At 45.9% G+C, this 23,840-nt stretch overlaps 1 protein-coding gene across 31 annotated transcripts in view; it reads right to left on the bottom strand.

The window, feature by feature from the left end:
• mapk10 (mitogen-activated protein kinase 10) overlaps nucleotides 1-23,840 on the bottom strand; it is a 120,164-nt gene that overhangs the window by 56,764 nt on the left and 39,560 nt on the right. For 14 of the 31 annotated variants that reach the window (XM_036936818.2, XM_036936827.2, XM_036936825.2 and 11 more), the window contains exons 2-3: nucleotides 14,575-14,646; nucleotides 4,132-4,301 (exon numbers count right to left, since the gene is read on the bottom strand). In XM_036936818.2, the coding sequence (XP_036792713.1) occupies nucleotides 4,132-4,301; nucleotides 14,575-14,646 (242 nt within the window). Of the gene's footprint in view, nucleotides 1-4,131; nucleotides 4,302-14,547; nucleotides 14,647-23,840 lie in introns of all 31 variants that reach the window. The other 17 variants (XM_090191658.1, XM_090191656.1, XM_090191657.1 and 14 more) reach the window with 2 other exon arrangements.

The raw sequence follows: 23,840 nt of genomic DNA, 5'->3' as shown, positions 1-23,840 counted from the left end.
TCATACAGACTACTAGTGTTTTCATGAGACGCTGTCACTACATTTTAACCATCGACACACACACACGCACGCACGCGTGTGCTGTCAGAACAGCCTCCAGATTCCCCTCACTGACCCCAAGGCTGCTGTCAGAACAGCCTCCAGATTCCCCTCACTGACCCCAAGGCTGCTGTCAGAACAGCCTCCAGATTCCCCTCCCTGATCCCAAGGCTGCTGTCAGAACAGCCTCCAGATTCCCCTCACTGACCCCAAGGCTGCTGTCAGAACAGCCTCCAGATTCCCCTCACTGACCCCAAGGCTGCTGTCAGAACAGCCTCCAGATTCCCCTGACTGACCCCAAGGCTGCTGTCAGAACAGCCTCCAGATTCCCCTGACTGACCCCAAGGCTCCTGTCAGAACAGCCTCCAGATTCCCCTCACTGACCCCAAGGCTGCTGTCAGAACAGCCTCCAGATTCCCCTCACTGACCCCAAGGCTGCTGTCAGAACAGCCTCCAGATTCCCCTGACTGACCCCAAGGCTGCTGTCAGAACAGCCTCCAGATTCCCCTGACTGACCCCAAGGCTCCTGTCAGAACAGCCTCCAGATACATCATACCAACCATCATACCAACCATCATACCAACCATCATTCTAACCATCATACCAACCATCATACCAACCATCATACCAACCCTCATACCAACCATCATACCAACCATCATACCAACCATCATACCAACCATCATTCTAACCATCATACCAACCATCATTCTAACCATCATACCAACCATCATACCAACCATCATACCAACCATCAATCAGGTCTTACAGGTCCTACCCTCTCCCTCCTCTCCCCCTCCTACCCTCTCTCTGCCCCCACCTCCTCTTCCCCCCCTCTCCCCATCCTACCCTCCCCCTCCTCTCCCCATCCTATCCTCCCCAGTTCAGTTAGCGGGTCTAATAGTCTATGTGCTAGAGATAACTCAACTTTAATGGCCTACAGTCACCGTTCTCCTGGGATTATAGGAATATTTGCACCAGGAAGCTATTTGTACGGAGGCTGCTTTGTGTCAACAGTGTGTGTGTGTGTGTGTGTGTGTGTGTGTGTGTGTGTGTGTGTGTGTGTGTGTGTGTGTGTGTGTCTCTACATCCTATGCTGACTCAGCACAATCTCATCACAGCGGAATAGAAGCTATTTATCAAACTAGCAGGCCCCCAGACGTATGAGGAGTATTAGGTCGGTCTATTACTATTCAGACACCAGGCCCCCAGACGTACAAATCCTCTACAATTTTAGTGTCCGTCATACGAACCGACAGAGGAACCGACAGAGGAACCGACAGAGGAACCGACAGAGGAACCGACAGAGGAACCGACGGACTGACGAGAACATTCGGCTACAGCACATCTCAGAATAATCAATATCTTGGAATACATTGTAGTCAGCCGAGAGAGCTTTCCTTCATCATTTATATCTTGACATTCAGAACAATATCTAGAAATCTTGTGTTGTAAAGATAAGAGTCTACAATATAAAAAGTAGCGTTTGAACTAGGGGAGGTATCTTTTGGTTACTACATGATTCCATATGTGTTATTTCATTGTTTTGATGTTTTCACTATTATTCTACAATGTAGAAAATAGTAAAACAAATTAAGAAAAAGCCTTGAATGAGTAGGTGTGTCCAAACGTTTGACTGGTACTATATGTAAATAAGGTATTTCTGTTTTTTTATGTTATTTTTTATATAAATGTGCACACATTTATAAAAACCTGTTTATGCTTTGTTATTATGGGGTATTGTGTGTAGATTGATGAGAGGAAATGATTGTATACATTTTAGAATAAGGCTGTAACATAACAACATGTGGAAAAAGGTCAAGGGTCTGGATACTTTCCGAATGCCCTGTGTCTTTCAATGAAGACAGAGTGCCAGGTAGATGGTGTAGCCATAGAAACAGCAGTAGAATGTTAATGGAAAGCTTGGAGCCAATAGGAACCTTAGAAAACCCTCACTCTGAGGGCCGTGTGATGTCATCACCACTAGCCCAACCTGCTGATGCATCCTAAGGTGGTGTCTCTGTCTGAAAGCTCCCTGACCATGGTGTCTCTGTCTGAAAGCTCCCTGACCATGGTGTCTCTGTCTGAAAGCTCTATGACCATGGTGCCTCTGACCATGATGTCTCTGTCTGAAAGCTCTCTGACCATGGTGTCTCTGTCTGAAAGCTCTATGACCATGGTGTCTCTGTCTGAAAGCTCTCTGACCATGGTGCCTCTGTCTGAAAGGTCCCTGACCATGGTGCCTGTCTGAAAGCTCCCTGACCATGGTGTCTCCGTCTGAAAGCTCTCTGACCATGGTGTCTCTGTCTGAAAGCTCCCTGACCATGGTGTCTCTGTCTGAAAGCTCTATGACCATGGTGCCTCTGACCATGGTGTCTCTGTCTGAAAGCTCTCTGACCATGGTGCCTCTGTCTGAAAGGTCCCTGACCATGGTGCCTGTCTGAAAGCTCCCTGACCATGGTGTCTCCGTCTGAAAGCTCTCTGACCATGGTGTCTCTGACTGAAAGCTCCCTGACCACACCACAAGAGACAAGATACACAGATCTGAATGACTGGGGAAGAGGACAACCATAGATAGTCTTAACCACATCGTAGTGCAGGGGTCGTGCTGATCTAGGATCAGTTTGCCTTTTAGATCAGACGAAATAGAATTACATTGACAAGGGGGAACTGATACTAGATCTTTGAATACAAGACTAGGGCCCGTGTTCACCAATCATCTCAGAGGTACTAATTTAGGATCAGTTAGGATTCCTTTTAGAAGCACAACGAATACAAAACATTGACAAGGGGGAGCTGATGCTAGATTACTATCCCAGCTCTGAGACGCTCTTTGAATACAAGCCCAGGTCTCTCTCTCTCTCTCACAGCGAGAACATTGTCTCAGTGTACAGGGGAACATCTCCTGAATCTGATTATATAACATATCGCGTAATGATGTTGATTTCATGATACGTATTTCTCTCTGTTGTTTGCAGTCTGACTGGAGGCAGGACAACAACAGTATACCCTATATTTAACCGTATTTATTTAAAAGCCTGTATTATTGTAGCCTATGCCTGCTTCCCAAATGGTACCCTATATAGTGCACTACTTTTGACCAGAGGTGTATGACCATGGCACCCTATTCCCTATATAGTACATCATTTCTGACCAACTTTTATTTTTTTCTCAGGAGGATTTATCTTTTTGTGGTGTTAATACTGTTGCCGTGGGACACAACTTGAAACACCCAATCGTGTTACTCTGTGAATGAACCAGAGGAACTAGAATTTCCTGTTTACCTTCCAAAGAAACAGAATTACTAGAGCAGGATTGACATAAAAAAAAAGGAGATGCCCAGTCTAGTAGTTCTATTTCCAACCGTTCTATTAGTTATATTTCTACGTTTACAGCATTCCTACAACTCACTCATTCCCCTTTTGTAAGTGTACACAATCGCCATGGGAAGGAGGGCACGGGAGAGAACAGGAGGTTACGTCCAGTGTCCACCCCCTCGGCTATAGAACAAGGCTAGTCAGACCCTTCTCAAAGAAGCACAGATCCCCTCTCTTGCCTGATTCCAGGGGAAAGACAGACGGACCAAGGCAGAATGACGTTGACAAAGTGTTGGAATGGAAATCTCCATTGAGCTCCCCTTTTTCCAAGGAAGAGCACAGTCTTTTCATTCCTGAGCCGCTGACAGAGCTGCCGTGAGGCGAATGTTAATGACTTCCTGGTTCCTACTGAGCTTCAGAATGTATCAGAGAGCTCATCATGAACAAACCAGGTTCTTTCTAGACTAATCGACCCATTTTGGTATTCTTAAAAACTGCCAGGATTTCCACAAAGTGTCAATCACTGATACCGCCCAGTAAAATATTTTTTATACTAAGACCTCACAAGTCAATCAAACCAGTCAATATCAGCACATTATACCGAAACCAAATATGACGTTATGCAGTGGAATTAATCTCTTTAACATTTAATTAATTTCACTATAAACAATCCATATCTGCACACTGCCATCATACTGAAACCAAATAATACATTCAACAGTTCATTTATTTTCCTTCACAACAATATAACGAGTGTAAGTGTTTCACAACTCACCAGACGATTCCCTGAGCTCCAGAACCGATGGGTTTTAGATTCTGGTAGCGTTTGAGAACTGTGAAGGTGGAATCTCCTACTTCCACGCTGTAGAACTGGTTGTCCACTTTGCTTTTAGACATGTTGTAGTGTTTGACGATATATGACACATCCACTTGTTTACCAAAACCCTGCAGTGGACAAACAAAACAAAACAGGTCAGTGATGTCACTTTCACCTCTGCGACTGGCTCTAAAACGCCAGCTGCATTGCTAAAGTTCTTTGTTCATTTTATTCATTTAAAATACCATTTAGAACTAGTCCCATTAACAATGCATGTTGACTACAGTACAATATGCCTACAAAATGAAGACGTACATCACATATTCTGTGTCCGCTGTTGCTGGAATGTCTAATTTCCAAATTTCATAATAATATATTTTTGATTCATTCCACTTCCTTCACTCTTGAGTTTTCTTAACGACAGTTTACAGAAGACTATAGAAACAAAACATGCCCGTTCGGTATTCTGTGGACAAAGGGACGAGTGGGGAGAGTGGGGACGTATCGCCTATCCAGAACTAACAGGGAGACAGAAACCGGGCAGGACAGGGATGCAACATAGTACTGTCTCAAATTACCCCCTATTATCTACGGCATGTAGTGTATAATATAGGGAGTAGGGTGCCATTTGGTAAGTAGACTATCACACTACCGTGTAGGTCTGGATTAAACCTCCATGTGATCCCTGAGAGAATTGAACCCACAACCTTGGCATTGCCAAGGGGCAGCAGGTAGCATAGTGGTTGGAGCGTTGGGCCAATAACCGAAAGGTTGCTACAACGAATCCCCGAGCTGACGAGGTAAAAATCTGTCGTTCTGCCCTTGAACAAGGCAGTTAACCCACTGTTCCTAGACCAGTTAACCCACTGTTCCTAGACCAGTTAACCCACTGTTCCTAGACCAGTTAACCCACTGTTCCTAGGCCAGTTAACCCACTGTTCCTAGACCAGTTAACCCACTGTTCCACTGTTCCTAGGCCAGTTAACCCACTGTTCCTAGACCAGTTAACCCACTGTTCCTAGGCCAGTTAACCCACTGTTCCTAGGCCAGTTAACCCACTGTTCCTAGGCCGTCATTTACCTAGTTAAAAAAAGGGTTAAATAAAAATTGCCAGTGCCACACAGTCTTACCAACTGACCCACACAGGACACACACACATTACTCCATGTACATGTCCAGCCCAGTCTAGTAACTGTTTGTTCAAACATGCATACATAAGCCAAATATAATCCATGTTGAATAAGAGACTAGTATAGTAAAGCACCACAGAGTGGATTCATTCATTTCTATCATTCTATTTCTATGCACATTATACATGCGTCACAAATAGCACACTAATCACTATATAGTGCATTACTTTTGAACAGAGACCTATGGACAGAAGTAGAACACTATATAGGATATAGGCTGCCATTTGGATGCATTTTCTGAAGAGAAATAAGATTATAGCAAAAATATCTGCAGTCAGTCCAGACCAGAGCCTGTTCCTCCTGGAGAGATCTGCAGTCAGTCAAGACCAAAGCCTGTTGTCACGAACCTCGCCGAGGATGGTGCCTCTTCCTGTTCGGGCGGTGCTCGGCGGTCGTCGTCGCCGGCCTATTAGCTGCCATCGATTCCCTTTCCGTTTGTTTTGGGTTATTGGTTAATTGGGTACACCTGTTTTGTATTAGGATTTGTTTGTAGGGTATTTAGGGGCACTAGGCCCGCTGGGTATTTGTGCGGGCTTGTTTTTGTTACTCTGTGTTTTGATGGTGGGATTTTTTCCTGTATTTATTCTCCGGACTGTTTAGTCCAACTTATTTTACGCCCTGTGTGTTGGCGTGACTGTTTTTGTTGCGCTGGGGAATAAATGTGAAGAAACGACTGAACCCTGCTCTCTGCGCCTGATTCCAACCACCACACCTAGTAGATCGTAACAGAAGCCCGCACCTTCGAAATGGAGTCAGCAGGAGCAGCGACCACTCCTCTCCCCACTATGGAGGAGCGCGTTCATCACCACACAGCTGTCCTCCATCGGATTGGTACCGCGATGGACCAGATGATGGAGAGGATGGAACGATGGGAGAGGAGTGGTCTCCCGACGTCTACCCCAGCTCCCCCACTGCCGACACCACCTACTCCACCTACGTCGTCCTCTGGGTCCGGCGCACTACGTCTCTCCCCCCCCGAGGGAGTACGATGGAGCGGCTGCTGGGTGCCGGGGATTTTTGCTCCAGCTGGAGCTCTACCTGGCTACCGTGCGACCGGCTCCCTCGGGTGAGGAGAGTGTGAGCCTCCTCGTCTCCTGTTTAACGGGCAGGGCCCTGGATTGGGCTAACGCAGTCTGGAACAGTCCAGACTCGGCTCGGGACAACTACCTGGAGTTCACCCGCCGTTTCCGAGCAGTGTTCGATCATCCACCAGAGGGTAAAGCGGCGGGTGAGCGACTGTTCCACCTCAGACAGGAGACGAGGAGCGCGCAGGACTTCGCGTTGGAGTTTAGGACCCTAGCTGCTGGTGCTGGGTGGAATGACAGGGCCCTGATGGACCATTACCGGTGTAGTCTCCGGGAGGACGTCCGCCGGGAGCTGGCTTGCAGGGACACAACTCTCTCCCTGGATGAACTAATAGACATGTCTATTCGATTGGACAACCTGCTAGCTGCCCGCGGGCGTTCAGAAGGGGTCCTGTTAATTCCACCTTCCAGCTCTCCCACTCCCACTCCGATGGAGTTGGGAGGAGCTGCATCTAGGGGGATCAGAGGGGGCTCCTCCTGCTCCTATTGTGGACGGAGAGGACACACTTCGGACCGGTGTTGGAGGAGTCCTTCTGGGAGTCGAGATGGTCGGCAGAACGCTCCTCGGCCACCCCGGAGTCATGTGTACCCACTGTCACAGGAGGAGACGCTGGCTATGGAAACATATGTCACGGAAGCTCTGAGACAGGGGTACATTCGGCCCTCCATGTCACCCGTCTCCTCGAGTTTTTTTTTTTGTGAGGAAAAAGGAGGGAGGTCTGCGTCCGTGCATTGATTATCGAGGTCTCAATTCGATCACAGTGGGTTTTAGTTATCCGCTACCTCTCATCGCTACGGCGGTGGAATCATTCCACGGAGCGCGTTTCTTCACAAAACTGGACCTCAGGAGCGCGTATAATCTGGTGCGTATTCGGGGAGGAGACGAGTGGAAAACAGCGTTTAGTACCACATCAGGCCACTATGAGTACCTCGTCATGCCGTATGGGTTGAAAAATGCTCCAGCCGTCTTTCAATCCTTTGTAGATGAGATTCTCAGGGACTTGCACGGGCAGGGTGTGGTAGTCTATATTGATGACATCTTGATTTATTCTGCCACACGCGCCGCGCATGTTTCCCTGGTGCGCAAGGTTCTTGGGCGACTGCTGGAGCATGACCTATACGTCAAGGCTGAGAAATGTGTGTTCTCCAAACCAGCCGTTTCCTTCTTGGGTTATCGCATTTCCAGCTCGGGGATGATGATGGAGTGTGACCGCGTTAACGCCGTGCGTAATTGGCCGACTCCGACCACGGTAAAGGAGGTGCAGCGGTTTTTAGGGTTTGCCAATTACTACCGGAGGTTTATCCGGGGTTTTGGCCAAGTAGCGGCGCCCATTACCTCACTGCTGAAGGGGGGGCCGGTGCGTTTGCGGTGGTCAGCAGAGGCTGATGGAGCCTTCAACCAGTTGAAGGCACTGTTCACTGGGGCTCCCGTGTTGGCGCATCCGGACCCTTCGTTAGCATTCATAGTGGAGGTGGATGCGTCCGAGGCTGGGGTTGGAGCCGTGCTGTCTCAGCGCTCGGGCACGCCACCGAAGCTCCGTCCCTGCGCTTTCTTTTCTAAGAAGCTGGGTCCGGCAGAGCGGAACTATGATGTGGGGGACCGGGAGTTACTAGCTATGGTAAAGGCCCTGAAGGTGTGGAGACACTGGCTAGAGGGGGCTAAACACCCTTTTCTCATCTGGACTGATCACCGTAATCTGGAGTATATTCGAGCAGCGAGGAGACTGAATCCGCGTCAGGCTAGGTGGGCCATGTTCTTTACACGTTTTAGATTTACGATCTCTTACAGACCAGGTTCCCTCAACACTAAGGCCGACGCGCTGTCCCGTCTCTATGACACCGAGGACCGGTCTATCGAACCCACTCCCATCCTCCCAGCTTCTCGGCTGGTGGCCCCAGTGGTATGGGAGGTGGACGCGGACATCGAGCGGGCGTTGAGGGTTGAACCTGCGCCTGCACAGTGTCCGACTGGTAGAAGTTACGTACCGCTTGGTGTCCGTGATAAGTTGATTCGGTGGGCTCACACACTACCGTCTGCGGGTCATCCGGGGATCGATAGGACAGTGCGGGGTCTTAGAGGGAAATACTGGTGGCCCACCTTAGCTAGGGATGTGAGGCTCTATGTATCTTCCTGTTCGGTATGCGCCCAGAGTAAGGCTCCTAGGCACCTTCCTAGAGGGAAGTTACAGCCCCTCCCGGTTCCACAACGGCCATGGTCCCATCTCTCGGTAGATTTCCTTACTGATCTTCCCCCATCTCAGGGGAACACTACCGTTTTGGTCGTTGTGGATTGGTTCTCTAAGTCCTGCCGTCTCCTCCCATTGCCTGGTCTCCCTACGGCCCTACAGACTGCAGAGGCTCTTTTTACCCACGTCTTCCGGCACTATGGGGTCCCAGAGGATATCGTCTCCGATCGGGGTCCCCAGTTCACATCTCGGGTTTGGAAGGCGTTTATGGAGCGTCTGGGGATCTCGGTCAGCCTTACCTCTGGTTATCACCCCGAAAGTAACGGGCAGGTGGAGAGAGTAAACCAGGAAGTGGGCAGGTTTCTGAGGTCGTATTGCCAGGACCGGCCAGGAGAATGGGCGAGGTACGTCCCGTGGGCAGAGTTAGCCCAGAATTCTCTTCGGCATTCGTCCACGAATATGTCGCCATTCGAATGTGTACTGGGCTACCAGCCGGTCCTGGCTCCATGGCATCAGAGTCAGACCGAGGCTCCTGCGGTGGAGGAGTGGGTACAGCGCTCTAGAGAGACCTGGCGGGCAGTCCAGGATTCTCTCAGGCAGGCCAGTGAACGGCAGAAGAGAGACGCTGACCGCCACCGCAGTGAGGCCCCGGTGTTCGCACCAGGGAACAGGGTCTGGCTCTCGACCCGAAACCTGCCCCTCCGCCTGCCCTGCCGGAAGCTGGGGCCGCAGTGTGTGGGGCCATTTAAAGTCCTGAGGAGGATAAACGAGGTGTGTTATAGATTGCAACTTCCCTCTTATTATCGTATTAACCCCTCGTTTCATGTGTCTCTCCTCAGGCCGGTGGTAGCTGGTCCCCTACAAGACGGTGAGGTACCGGAGGTCCCTCCACCCCCTCTGGACATCAAGGGGTCCCCGGCGTACACAGTACGAGCTATTCTGGACTCGAGACGCCGGGTGAGGGGCCTGCAGTACCTCGTGGACTGGGAGGGGTACGGTCCGGAGGAGAGGTGCTGGGTACCGGGGAGGGACATTTTAGATCCTTCCCTCTTGAGGGATTTCCATCGCCTCCACCCGGATCGCCCTGCGCCTCGTCCTCCGGGTCGTCCTCGAGGCCGGGGTCGGCGCGCTGCAGGGGCCGCGCGTCAGGGGGGGGGGTACTGTCACGAACCTCGCCGAGGATGGTGCCTCTTCCTGTTCGGGCGGTGCTCGGCGGTCGTCGTCGCCGGCCTATTAGCTGCCATCGATTCCCTTTCCGTTTGTTTTGGGTTATTGGTTAATTGGGTACACCTGTTTTGTATTAGGATTTGTTTGTAGGGTATTTAGGGGCACTAGGCCCGCTGGGTATTTGTGCGGGCTTGTTTTTGTTACTCTGTGTTTTGATGGTGTGATTTTTTCCTGTATTTATTCTCCGGACTGTTTAGTCCTGTTGTTTTTGACTGGCAACTTATTTTACGCCCCGTGTGTTGGCGTGACTGTTTTTGTTGCGCTGGGGAATAAATGTGAAGAAACGACTGAACCCTGCTCTCTGCACCTGATTCCAACCACCACACCTAGTAGATCGTAACACCTGTTCCTCCTGGAGAGATCTGCAGTCAGTCCAGACCAAAGCCTGTTCCTCCTGGAGAGATCTGCAGTCAGTCCAGACCAAAGCCTGTTCCTCCTGGAGAGATCTGCAGTCAGTCCAAACCAGAGCCTGTTCCTCCTGGAGATATCTGCAGTCAGTCCAGACCAAAGCCTGTTCCTCCTGGAGAGATCTGCAGTCAGTCCAGACCAGATCCTGTTCCTCCTGGAGAGATCTGCAGTCAGTCCAGACCAAAGCCTGTTCCTCCTGGAGAGATCTGCAGTCAGTCCAGACCAAAGCCTGTTCCTCCTGGAGAGATCTGCAGTCAGTCCAAACCAGAGCCTGTTCCTCCTGGAGAGATCTGCAGTCAGTCCAGACCAGAGCCTGTTCCTCCTGGAGAGATCTGCAGTCAGTCCAGACCAGAGCCTGTTCCTCCTGGAGAGATCTGCAGTCAGTCCAGACCAGAGCCTGTTCCTCCTGGAGAGATCTGTAGTCAGTCCAGACCAGAGCCTGTTCCTCCTGGAGAGATCTGCAGTCAGTCCAGACCAGAGCCTGTTCCTGGAGGTTGAAGAGCCCTGCTCTAGACTGTCCAGTTCTATCAAGAGGTCTGCTTTTCAACAGCCGACTGACAATTAAACAGACAAAGGTCATTTGATCATAATTAACAAAGATTTGCAGTAAATCGTTTATTGAATTTAGTGGGGTGGTTCAAGACAGCGTTTATTAAAGACAGATAACAGAGGCTTCAGAAAGTATTCACACCTCTTGACATTTTCCACATGTTGTTGTGTAACAGCCTGAATTTAAAATGGATTACATTAAGATGTTGTGTCACTGGCCTACTATACACAATACCCCATAATGTCAAAGTGGAATTATGTTTTTAGAAATGTTTTGGAATTAATCAAATTAAAAGCAGAAATGTCTTGCGTGAATAAGTATTCAACCTCTTTGTTATGGCAAGCCTAAATAAGTTCAGGAGTAAACATTTGCTTAACAAGTCACATCATAAGTTGCATGGACTCTCTCTGTGTGCAATAATAGTGTTTAACATGATCTTAAATGACTACCTCATCTCTATACCCAATACATACAAATAATTGTAAGGTCCTTCAGTCGAGCAGTGAATTTCAAACACAGAATCAACCACAAAGATCAGGGAGGTTTTCCAATGCCTCGCAAAGAAGGTCACCTATTGGCAGAAGGGTAAAATAAAAAAGCAGACATTAAATATCCCTTTGAGCATGGTGAAGTTATTAATTACACTTTGGATGGTGTATCAATACACCCAGTCACTACAAAGATACAGGTGTTCTTCCTAACTCAGTTGCCGGAGAGGAAGGAAACCATTCAAGGATTTCACCATGAGGCCAATTGTGTCTTTAAAACAGTTCCAGAGTTTAATGGCTGTGATAGGAGAAAACTGAGGAGGGATCAACAACATTGTAGTTACTCCACAATAATAACCTAATTGACCGAGGGGAAAAGAAGGAAGTCTGTACAGAATAAAAAATATTCCAAAATCTGCATCCTGTTTGCAACAAGACACTAAAGTAAAACTGCAAAATATTTGACAAAGAAATTCACATTTTGTCCTGAATACAAAGTGTTATTTTTGGGGCAAATACAACACATTTCTGAGTACCACTCTTCATATTTTCAATTATACTGGTGGCTGCATCATGTTATGGGTTTGTTTGTATTTGTTATGGACTGGGGAGTTTTTCTAGATAAAAAATAAATGGAATGGAGCTAAGCACAGGCAATACCCTAGAGGAAAAGATGGTCCAGTCTGCTTTCTACCAGAAACTGGGAGATGAATTCACCTTTCAACAGGACAATAACCTAAAACACAAGGCCAAATCTACATTGGAGTCGCTTACCAAGACGACATTGAATGTTCCTGAGTGGTGTAGTTACAGTTTTGACTTAAATTGGCTTGAAAATCTATGGCTAGACTTGAAAAATGGCTGTCAATGATCAACAACCAACTTGACAGGGATTGAATTTTTTGTTTTGTATTAATAATAAGCAAATATTGTACCATCCAGGTGTGCAACGCTCTAAGAGACTTACCCAGAAAGACTCGCAGCTGTAATTGATGCCAAAGGTGATTCTAACATGTACTGACGGAGGGGTGTGAATACTTATGTTAATGTGATATTTCTGTATTTCATTTTCAATGTATTTGCAAACATTTCTAAAAACATGTTTTCACTTTGTCATTATGAGGTATTGTGTGTAGATGGGTGAGAAAACAAATCAATTGAATTAATTTTGAATTCAACATACGTAACATAACAACATAGGTTAAGGGGAATGAATACATTCTGAAGGCACTGTACATCCATCCATTTCCATCCATCCACTTCCATCCATCCATCCACTTCCATCCACTTCCATCCATCCATCCATCCATCCACCCATCCACTTCCATCCATCCATCCATCCATCCATCCACCCATCCACTTCCATCCATCCATCCATCCATCCACTTCCATCCATCCATCCTTATGGTTATATCCTGGGGTTATCTCCTGCCTGTTTGGCCCTGTCCGGGGGTACCGTCGGATGGGGCCACAGTGTCTCCCGACCCCTCCTGTCTCAGCCTCCAGTATTTATGCTGCAGTAGTTTATGTGTCGGGGGGCTAGGGTCAGTCTGTTATATCTGGAGTATTTCTCCTGTCTTATCTGGTGTCCTGTGTGAATTTAAGTATGCTCTCTCTAATTCTCTCTCTCTCTCTTTCTTTCTTTCTTTCTTTCTTTCTTTCTTTCTTTCTTTCTTTCTTTCTCTCGGAGGACCTGAGCCCTAGGACCATGCCTCAGGACTACCTGACCTGATGATTCCTTGTTGTCCCCAGTCCACCTGGTCGTACTGCTGCTCCAGTTTCAACTGTTCTGCCTGCGGCTATGGAACCCTGACCTGTTCACCGGACGTGCTACCTGTCCCAGACCTGCTATTTTCAACTCTCTAGAGACAGCAGGAGCGGTAGGGATACTCTGAATGATCGGCTATGAAAAGCCAACTGACATTTACTCCTGAGGTGCTGACCTGTTGCACCCTCGACAACCACTGTGAATAAGATTATTTGACCCTGCTGGTCATCTATGAACTCTTAAAGATCTTGGCCATGTTCTGTTATAATCTCCACCCGGCACAGCCAGAAGAGGACTGGCCACCCCTCATAGCCTGGTTCCTCTCTAGGTTTCTTCCTAGGTTCTGGCCTTTCTAGGGAGTTTTTCCTAGCCACTGTGCTTCTACACCTGCATTGCTTGCTGTTTGGAGTTTTAGGCTGGGTTTCTGTACAGCACTTTGAGATATCAGCTGATGTAAGAAGGGCTTTATAAATACATTTGATTTGATCCTTCCATCCATCCATCCTTCCTTCCTTCCTTCCTTCCTTCCTTCCTTCCTTCCTTCCTTCCATTCTTCCTTCCATCCTTCCTTCCATCCTGCCATCCATTCTTCCTTCTTCCTTCCTTCCTTCCTTCCTTCCTTCCTTCCTTCCTTCCTTCCTTCCTTCCTTCCTTCCTTCCTTCCTTCCTTCCTTCCTTCCTTCCTTCCTTCCATCCATCCATCCATCCATCCTTCCTTCCTTCCTTCCTTCCTTCCTTCCTTCCTTCCTTCCTTCCTTCCTTCCTTCCTTCCATCCTGCCATCCAACTATCCATTCTTCCATTCTTCCCTATAATAGACTGGAGCATCTTAGCTCTAATTATAGATGATCTAATTGATATTTCCTTTATATTTTCGTGATCAGGGAGTGATGCAGTAAATAATTAGGCCAATAAAAACAAAAACACTGTGAGGTGTATTATGTTTACCAAAGGGCCAATATGATTAGTATTTCACACAGCTGGAAGCAATTGACGCCACAGGTTAGAATCACAAGTATAGGTAGTTAATCTGGTAATCAGTATCAATCATGTGCATTTTCGTTTCTGTCGTTCACTTAGCTGGTTTGTATTCACTAGCATCATTGAGGAAACCTTGTCCCATTCTGTAAATGCTGTACCTAACTCAGGGTTGGGGTAATTTCCATTTAAATTCAGTCAATTTAAGAAGACATTTGGAATTGGAATGGCAGTTTACTTCCTGAATTGATTAAATTGAAATGGAATTGAGCCCAACCCGGACAAGCTACACAGAAAGTACAGACCTGGGGCAGGCTACCAGAACGGTCTTCATCTTAGACACAGAACAGACAGGCCTGGGGCAGGCTACCAGAACGGTCTTCATCTTAGACACAGAACAGACAGGCCTGGGGCAGGCTACCAGAACGGTCTTCATCTTAGACACAGAACAGACAGAGCTAATGAAGGGGAAATGGAAGTGTATGAATACTGTACCTTAGTTTACCTGTAAGGAACACACACCTGACAAAAGGCTATTTTCACATCCAGGACAGGTTCACTGCAGTAATAGAAGAAATCCCTCCTCATAAATACCTGGAAGACACAAACAGAGAGAGGGAAGAGGCTAGAGTTTAGAGGCTAGAAATGAGAGGTTAGAAATTAGAGGTTAGAGTCTAGAAATTAGAAGTTAGAGATTATAGGGCTAGCTCTCTAGAGGCTAGAGTTGAGAGGCTATAGTTGAGAGGCTAGAGTTTAAATGCTAGAGGTTAGAAATTAGAGATTAGAGTCTAGAAATGAGAAGTTAGAGGTTATAGGGCTAGCTCTCTAGAGATTGGAGGCTAGAGGTTAGAGGATGGAGATTGGAGGTTTATTTCTTTATTCACTACTGGGTAGGTTGTCTGAGAACACATCCTTACAGCAAGAACCTGGAACAGAGGTTGCAAGGGAGAGGAGAGCCTGTCTAGAGACTGAATATTTAGACCGCTGGTCACAGATCTGTTTTAGCTGCACAGCCATTTAGTATAGATAGGTTAGAGTTTAGAGTTTTAGAGGCTAGAGGTCAGAGGTTAGAGATCAGAGAGTGGTTGCTACCTAAGGTTTCTGTGGGAATGTGGTGGAGCTTGTCTGGGTCGTATTGTAGATACTGAGCCTTCCAAAAAAGTCAAGACTACAGCTACGCCCAAGATGACCTCAAAAACTTCCTAATTGACTGACTGACGTAGCTTACACCTCAGTCCCTGAGGTTTGTGAACATCCATTGATTGATCACCACAATGAACCCTTTAACAGACCATCAGACCCCTAAGAAAGTGTCACGCCCTGGCCTTAGTATTTTGTGTTTTCTTTATTATTTTGGTCAGGCCAGGGTGTGACATGGGTATTTATGTGGTGTGTTTTGTCTAGGGTTTTTTTGTAGGTAATGGGATTGTGGTTAGTGAAGTAGTCTAGGAAAGTCTATGGTTGCCTGGAGTGGTTCTCAATCAGAGGCAGGTGTTTATCGTTGTCTCTGATTGGGAACCATATTTAGGCAGCCATATTCTTTGAGTGTTTTGTGGGTGATTGTTTCCTGTCTCTGTGTTTGTTGCACAAGATAGGGCTGTTTCAGTTTTTCACGTTTCTTGTTTTGTATATTGTTCATTTTTCATCTTTTATTAAAGATGTCTAAAGATAACCACGCTTTCACCAGAAGAAAACTGTAACAGAAAGCCAAGCAGCTCCAGACCTGTCCTTGTCCCAACCCACTACCTCACTACCTCCACCAATGGGCAATGAAAATAAAGTGCAGCAGTACTACACTCAAAAACAGGCAGGTTCAATATTTCACACTGTGGTAAATACATAATTTAAGATCTGAATACATATGAGATGAGCTCCGGCTCAGATGCCGAGTACTGAAATAAATTGTAGGAACTCTTCAGAAATAAAGACAATGCACAGTATACAAATATTTAGACAGAAAGACTTGGCCCCAGCAGTTCTAGGGTTCTCAAGAGTACAATTTGATGTCTGGCAGCAAGACAACAAAAAAAATGAAGAAATGTCTGGATCACTCCTATATCTTAATCTAGTATAATGGATCACGACTACTGTACAGGAGACATGAGCAGTCAGAAAACAATCTGAGATGGCCTGATGAAATACAGTTTGAGGGCCTGATGAAATACAGTTTGAGGGCCTGATGAAATACAGTTTGAGGGCCTGATGAAATACAGTTTGAGGGCCTGATGAGATACAGTTTGAGGGCCTGATGAAATACAGTTTGAGGGCCTGATGAAATACAGTTTGAGGGCCTGATGAAATACAGTTTGAGGGCCTGATGAGATACAGTTTGAGGGCCTGATGAAATACAGTTTGAGGGCCTGATGAAATACAGTTTGAGGGCCTGATGAAATACAGTTTGAGGGCCTGATGAAATACAGTTTGAGGGCCTGATGAGATACAGTTTGAGGGCCTGATGAAATACAGTTTGAGGGCCTGATGAAATACAGTTTGAGGGCCTGATGAAATACAGTTTGAGGGCCTGATGAAATACAGTTTGAGGGCCTGATGAAATACAGTTTGAGGGCCTGATGAAATACAGTTTGAGGGCCTGATGAAATACAGTTTGAGGGCCTGATGAGATACAGTTTGAGGGCCTGATGAAATACAGTTTGAGGGCCTGATGAGATACAGTTTGAGGGCCTGATGAAATACAGTTTGAGGGCCTGATGAAATACAGTTTGAGGGCCTGATGAAATACAGTTTGAGGGCCTGATGAGATACAGTTTGAGGGCCTGATGAAATACAGTTTGAGGGCCTGATGAGATACAGTCTGAGGGCCTGATGAAATACAGTTTGAGGGCCTGATGAGATACAGTTTGAGGGCCTGATGAAATACAGTTTGAGGGCCTGATGAGATACAGTTTGATGGGTATAGTTTTTTAATCCACAGTGGAGTGCAGTGGGATTCAAATGCATTTCATGTAATACAAAGGGTTCCTCTTCGGAAGAAAAAGCCTTCTAAGAATAGCTAGATGGTGACATTCAGGAGTCAGACAATATGCTAATATGTTGACTGCTTCCTGGTATATGCTGTAGGCGTATTTGTCTCCCCCACCTCACCCCCTGTGCGGAAACCAAGAACTAAGTCCCAAATGGCACCCTATTCCCTACATAGTGCACTACTTTTGACCAGAGTCCTATGGGCCCTAGTCTAAAGTAGTGCACCAGATAGGAATAGGGTACCATTTGGAACACAAGCAGACAGCGTGAGACTTTTTTTTATTTTTATATACATTCAGAAAACTATTCCAGAAAAGGTTCTTTATATTTCAGACATTATGAAACATTCAGACAGCACCAACCAATTAAAAAATGGAAGATGCTCTAATATTACTCAGTGTCATTCTCAATAGTGAGGGTTGTCATTCTCAGTAGTGAAAGGGGAAAAGAGAGGGGGAGTTGGGATAGTGGGAGGGGAAGAGAGAGGGGGAGTTGGGACAGTGGGAGGGGAAGAGAGAGGGGGAGTTGGGATAGTGGGACAGGAAGAGAGAGGAGGGAGTTGGGATAGTGGGAGGGGAAGAGAGAGGGGGAGTTGGGATAGTGGGAGGGGAAGAGAGAGGAGGGAGTGATAGGGGGAAGGGAAGAGAGAGGGGGAGTTGGGATAGTGGGAGGGGAAGAGAGAGGAGGGAGTTGGGATAGTGGGAGGGGAAGAGAGAGGAGGGAGTTGGGATAGGGGGAGGGGGAGAGAGGGGGGAGTTGGGATAGTGGGAGGGGAAGAGAGAGGGGGAGTTGGGATAGTGGGAGGGGAAGAGAGAGGGGGAGTTGGGATAGTGGGAGGGGAAGAGAGAGGGGGAGTTGGGATAGTGGGAGGGGAAGAGAGAGGGGGGAGTGATAGGTGTGAGGGGAAGAGAGAGGGGGAGTTGGGATAGTGGGAGGGGAAGAGAGAGGGGGAGTTGGGATAGTGGGAGGGGAAGAGAGAGGGGGAGTTGGGATAGTGGGAGGGGAAGAGAAAGGGGGGAGTGATAGGGGGAGGGGAAGAGAGAGGGGGAGTTGGGATAGTGGGAGGGGAAGAGAGAGGAGGGAGTTGGGATAGTGGGAGGGGGAGAGAGAGGAGGGAGTTGGGATAGTGGGAGGGGAAGAGAGAGAGGGGATTGTTAGGGAGAGGGTAAGGGTAAGGGAGATGGGGAGTGGGAGGGATAGGAGAAGGGAGGCGAGGTAAGAATTAAGGGATGAGAAAGGGATGACTCTCCCATGACTCTGTCTCTCTTATACAGTGAGAAAGAGATGACCATGTCTCTGTCCCTCCTATACAGTATCTGGGTCAGCCCCTGAAAGCCATGTTCTTTCAGAAGGAGTCACACCATGGAAATAGGATGACATTTATGAATGAATAGATTACGCAAAGAGAGTCATTCTATATCTATGAATCACAAGTAATGAAACGGTTTTCCTGGGAAAGTATTGTTCCATGAAGTACATCACAACACAATATAACACAACACAACATAACACAACACAATATAACAGAACACAATATAACACAACACAATATAACACAACACAACACAATACTATTTAATACACTACAACACAATATAATACAACACAATATAATACAACACAATATAACACAACACAATATAATACAACACAATATAACACAACACAATATAACACAACACAATATAATACAACACAACACAATATAACACAACACAATACAACACAACACAATACTATATAATACAGTACAACACAATATAACACAACACAATACTATATAATACATTACAACACAATTCAACACAATAAAACACAATATTATACAACACAACACAATATGATACAACACAATACAATACAACACAACATACAACATACAATACAATACAATACAATATATCTGTGGATATCTGTGTTCAGGTGTGGGGAGGAGGACTTTACTATTGTTGTTGTAGATGTGACACAGAGCACACAAGCCATTTCACAACGTGCAGTGGGTTAGAAATGGCACATTGCCTGAATGAGAGGAATTAACATGTCCAAACAGTGTATTTAACCTGGCATCCTATTATCACCCAACAGTATTTGTTTTTCATCTCGGTCAACATTGACATTGACATACCGCAGCGCAGGTAGATCTCCAGATGCACAATCACAGCCATCTGTAGACATAGGAAATTAAAACTCTGATGGCAATGACTGTCACAATGGTAGTCACAATGACAGTCACAATGGTAGTCACAATGACAGTCACAATGGTAGTCACAATGACAGTCACAATGGTAGTCACAATGACAGTCACAATGACAGTCACAATGACAGTCACAATGACTGTCACAATGACTGTCACAATGACTGTCACAATGGTAGTCACAATGGCAGTCACAATGGCAGTCACAATGGTAGTCACAATGACTGTCACAATGGTAGTCACAATGGTAGTCACAATGACAGTCACAATGGCAGTCACAATGACAGTCACAATGGTAGTCACAATGACTGTCACAATGGTAGTCACAATGACAGTCACAATGACTGTCACAATGGTAGTCACAATGACAGTCACAATGGCAGTCACAGTGACAATCACAATGACAGTCACAATGACAGTCACAATGGCAGTCACAATGACAGTCACTTACGATAGTCACAATGGCAGTCACAATGACAGTCACAATGACAGTCACAGTGACAATCACAATGACAGTCACAATGGCAGTCACAATGACAGTCACTTACGATAGTCACAATGGCAGTCACAATGACAGTCACAATGACAGTCACAATGACAGTCACAATGACAGTCACTTACGATAGTCACAATGACAGTCACTTACGATAGTCACAATGACAGCCACTTACGATAGCTAGTGTTTTCCCCACTGGAATATTACGAGTTGTTAAACACGTTTACTAAAACTCATCTCATTATTATATACTGTATATACTGTATTCTATCCTATTCTACAGTATCTTAGTCTATGCCACGCTGACATTACTCGTCCAAATATTTTAATTCCATTCCTTTACTTAGATCTGTGTGTATTGTTGTGAATGAAATTGTTAGATTTTACTTGTTAGATATTACTGCACTGTTGCAGCTAGAAACACAAGCATTTCGCTACACCCGTAATAACATCTGCTAAACACGCGTGTGTGACCAATACAATTTGATTTGAAGGTATTCAAAACTCTAAACACAAAACAGTTGGCCAATTTCCCCAAACCCCAGACATCTGGCAAAATTAAACACAGCAATAAAAATCATGTACTCCCTGCTCAAAATGAAACACAATTGAGACGCACATCAAATGAATCTAACTTACTGACAACCGAGAACACACTAATGTGACATATTCAAAACACTACTATCAGAACCTATTTCAGTGTAAAGACTAAGATTTTGCTGGTATACTGTATATTGTTTGCGTGTACTCAAACAGGAACAGGAACAGGAACAGGAACACAAATTCGAAAATGTTAGTTTTATATTTCAACTTGACTCAATGCATGTCAAACAGCAGACTGTAAGCACAAATACAGTACAAATGCAGACATACAGTAAATGTATTTTGCATATGCAAATGAAGAAAACTAGGCGTATTTGTACTACTGTGCTGTATGTTAGATCAATTGTACAGAATAGATAAAGAAACTGTCAAAATACAGTCAAGTAACAAATAATCCCATTGCGAAAACAAAAATCAGTCTTGTCTGTTGTTTTGATCTGGCCACAGATGTTAAATCAACATCACAGGTGACATTCTCCTCGACCAGAGAGCGGGGGAAATATCTTCTGGCATGACGCATTCACCCCTGACAGCCGCCACCATTGCCTGGAGAACGGCCATAACGTTCATGGGGTTTGCGATGATACACCTTCCACCGCCAGGCTGAAAAACAGCTCCCCAATAGGGGTTGAGAAGTGGGGAATATGTTGGGAGATGAACAGACCTGAACAGCTTCAACGGAAACACACGATGTCCCAAATTAGAACACACATTTGCTGCTCGGTATCATCTGGACCTGTCGGCTCTGGTTGAAAAAGATTCTCATGTAAAGGTGTTCAGGGAAATGAAGGAGATGGGCAGTGTGGTATGGTCCAAGGGTGGCATGACGGTGGAGGACCACATTGTGGCTCATAGCTGCGCATATGGTGACATTTCCCCCGCGCTGGCCAGGTACCTCAATGATGGCGCGTTGACCAATGACGTTTCTTCCTCTCCTCCTCGTCTTCGCCTACATTGAATCCAGCCTCATCTATGAGTATGACTTCCTGAGGGACGGGCATCCAACTCCATGATTCTCTGAAATGACAGTAAATACTGTAATTGCTGTATAGTAAAGTTCACTGGCAACATCAATGAGTCTCTAATGTTTCTAGAGTGGAATAATAGAACATGACTTACATATTCCTACTGTTTATCCTTCACTCTTTGGTGATTCCTTTCAAATGGGACTCTGTAGATGTGCTTCATCTGGAGATGTTGTTTGTTAAGGATGAGGGGCTGTGGTTGATAAGCTCACTATGATGTTGTGGGAGATGGTGTTTGTTAAGGATGAGGGGCTGTGGTTGATAAGCTCACTGTGATGTTGTGGGAGATTGTGTTTGTTAAGGATGAGGGGCTGTGGTTGATAAGCTCACTATGATGTTGTGGGAGATGGTGTTTGTTAAGGATGAGGGGCTGTGGTTGATAAGCTCACTATGATGTTGTGGGAGATGGTGTTTGTTAAGGATGAGGGGCTGTGGTTGATGTTAGCCCCTATGATGTTGTGGGAGATGGTGTTTGTTAAGGATGAGGGGCTGTGGTTGATAAGCTCACTGTGATGTTGTGGGAGATGGTGTTTGTTAAGGATGAGGGGCTGTGGTTGATAAGCTCACTATGATGTTGTGGGAGATGGTGTTTGTTAAGGATGAGGGGCTGTGGTTGATAAGCTCACTGTGATGTTGTGGGAGATTGTGTTTGTTAAGGATGAGGGGCTGTGGTTGATAAGCTCACTATGATGTTGTGGGAGATGGTGTTTGTTAAGGATGAGGGGCTGTGGTTGATAAGCTCACTGTGATGTTGTGGGAGATGGTGTTTGTTAAGGATGAGGGGCTGTGGTTGATAAGCTCACTGTGATGTTGTGGGAGATGGTGTTTGTTAAGGATGAGGGGCTGTGGTTGATAAGCTCACTGTGATGTTGTGGGAGATGGTGTTTGTTAAGGATGAGGGGCTGTGGTTGATAAGCTCACTGTGATGTTGTGGGAGATGGTGTTTGTTAAGGATGAGGGGCTGTGGTTGATAAGCTCACTGTGATGTTGTGGGAGATGGTGTTTGTTAAGGATGAGGGGCTGTGGTTGATAAGCTCACTATGATGTTGTGGGAGATGGTGTTTGTTAAGGATGAGGGGCTGTGGTTGATGTTAGCCCCTATGATGTTGTGGAAGATGGTGTTTGTTAAGGATGAGGGGCTGGGGTTGATAAGCTCACTGTGATGTTGTGGGAGATGGTGTTTGTTAAGGATGAGGGGCTGGGGTTGATAAGCTCACTATGATGTTGTGGGAGATGGTGTTTGTTAAGGATGAGGGGCTGGGGTTGATAAGCTCACTGTGATGTTGTGGATGATGGTGTTTGTTAAGGATGCAGGGCTGTGGTTGATAGGCTCACTATGGAAGGGTTTCCAATCATCTGTTGTTGGATTTACAACAGTCTTATGGCATTATTTTCAACTACCGTTTGGATAATGGCCGCTTCCTGTTTGTCTGGTAAATAGACGCGTTCTACCACCACGTACGTGGTGGTCGTCTTTCAGTTCTATAAAAACGAAATAGCACACAGTACAGTAAACACTACAGTAATACAGTATGCAAGATAAACATATTACAAAGTCATATAACTCCCAATTTCATACATACAGTAATACATGAACCATTTACTTTTACTTCCACTTACAGTTCCTATTGGAATCTACAGTTTTTATTGTGCTTCATGTTGTTCTACTGTCAAGTAGTAAAAGTAGTAGATTTGAAGTACGTACCTATTCTCATTTTGGAACGTCCGGATGAAGGATGCTACGGTGAGGTGGCTTAGATTGGGCAGCACTCTCTGAACAGCCTCTCGAAAGGTCAAATCATGGTTGACCACATGGTCCACCAGAGTCACTTGAATTTCATCAGAGATTACAGAAATTCCTTGTTCTTGGTCCAACTCAACCTCTACCTCCACCTCACCTCCATCTCCACTTCCACCCCTCTCTGCCAAGTTTACTTTCACTCACCTGTGCACTCACCTGTGCACTCACCTGTGCACTCACCTGTGCACTCACCTGTGCACTCACCTGTGGCCTTTTTATCCATACCAAAGGTCAGATTGCAAAGTGGACATTATTATTAGTGTTTGAAGATAGAAAGTGATCAATTGGTAATTGATCTTAACTTGTTGAACAGTGGTGCCTTTCATTTGCACACAATACATTTTAGTTGGGAAGGTTGTGCCAAAGTTAGAGAATTGTGTGTTGTGTTTTGCCAAATGTTTGTACAGTCTGAGTGTAAAGCAAGTCATGTGCCAGTAGTCTTGCAGATTTGGTGTATAGTTCTACTAAATGAGTTACAGGTTTGGGTCATTGTGCCTCATGGGCCAGTTTTAGAGTGTAAACAATTGGGAAAAACTATAACTGGAAAAATTCAAACAGCTCAAACAACCACCTCTGTCTGAATCATGTTTACACTAATGCTGTACGAGGTAGTCTTGGGAGACATTCACTGGTACCAGAATCACATAGACAGATACAAAACAAATACTGAGATTGAGAGAGACAAAA

The sequence above is a fragment of the Oncorhynchus mykiss genome, chromosome 12 (assembly GCF_057628025.1).
Source record: "Oncorhynchus mykiss isolate SJ-2025 chromosome 12, ASM5762802v1, whole genome shotgun sequence".
Taxonomy (NCBI): domain Eukaryota; kingdom Metazoa; phylum Chordata; class Actinopteri; order Salmoniformes; family Salmonidae; genus Oncorhynchus; species Oncorhynchus mykiss.
This window is presented reverse-complemented; position numbering and strand designations above follow the sequence as displayed.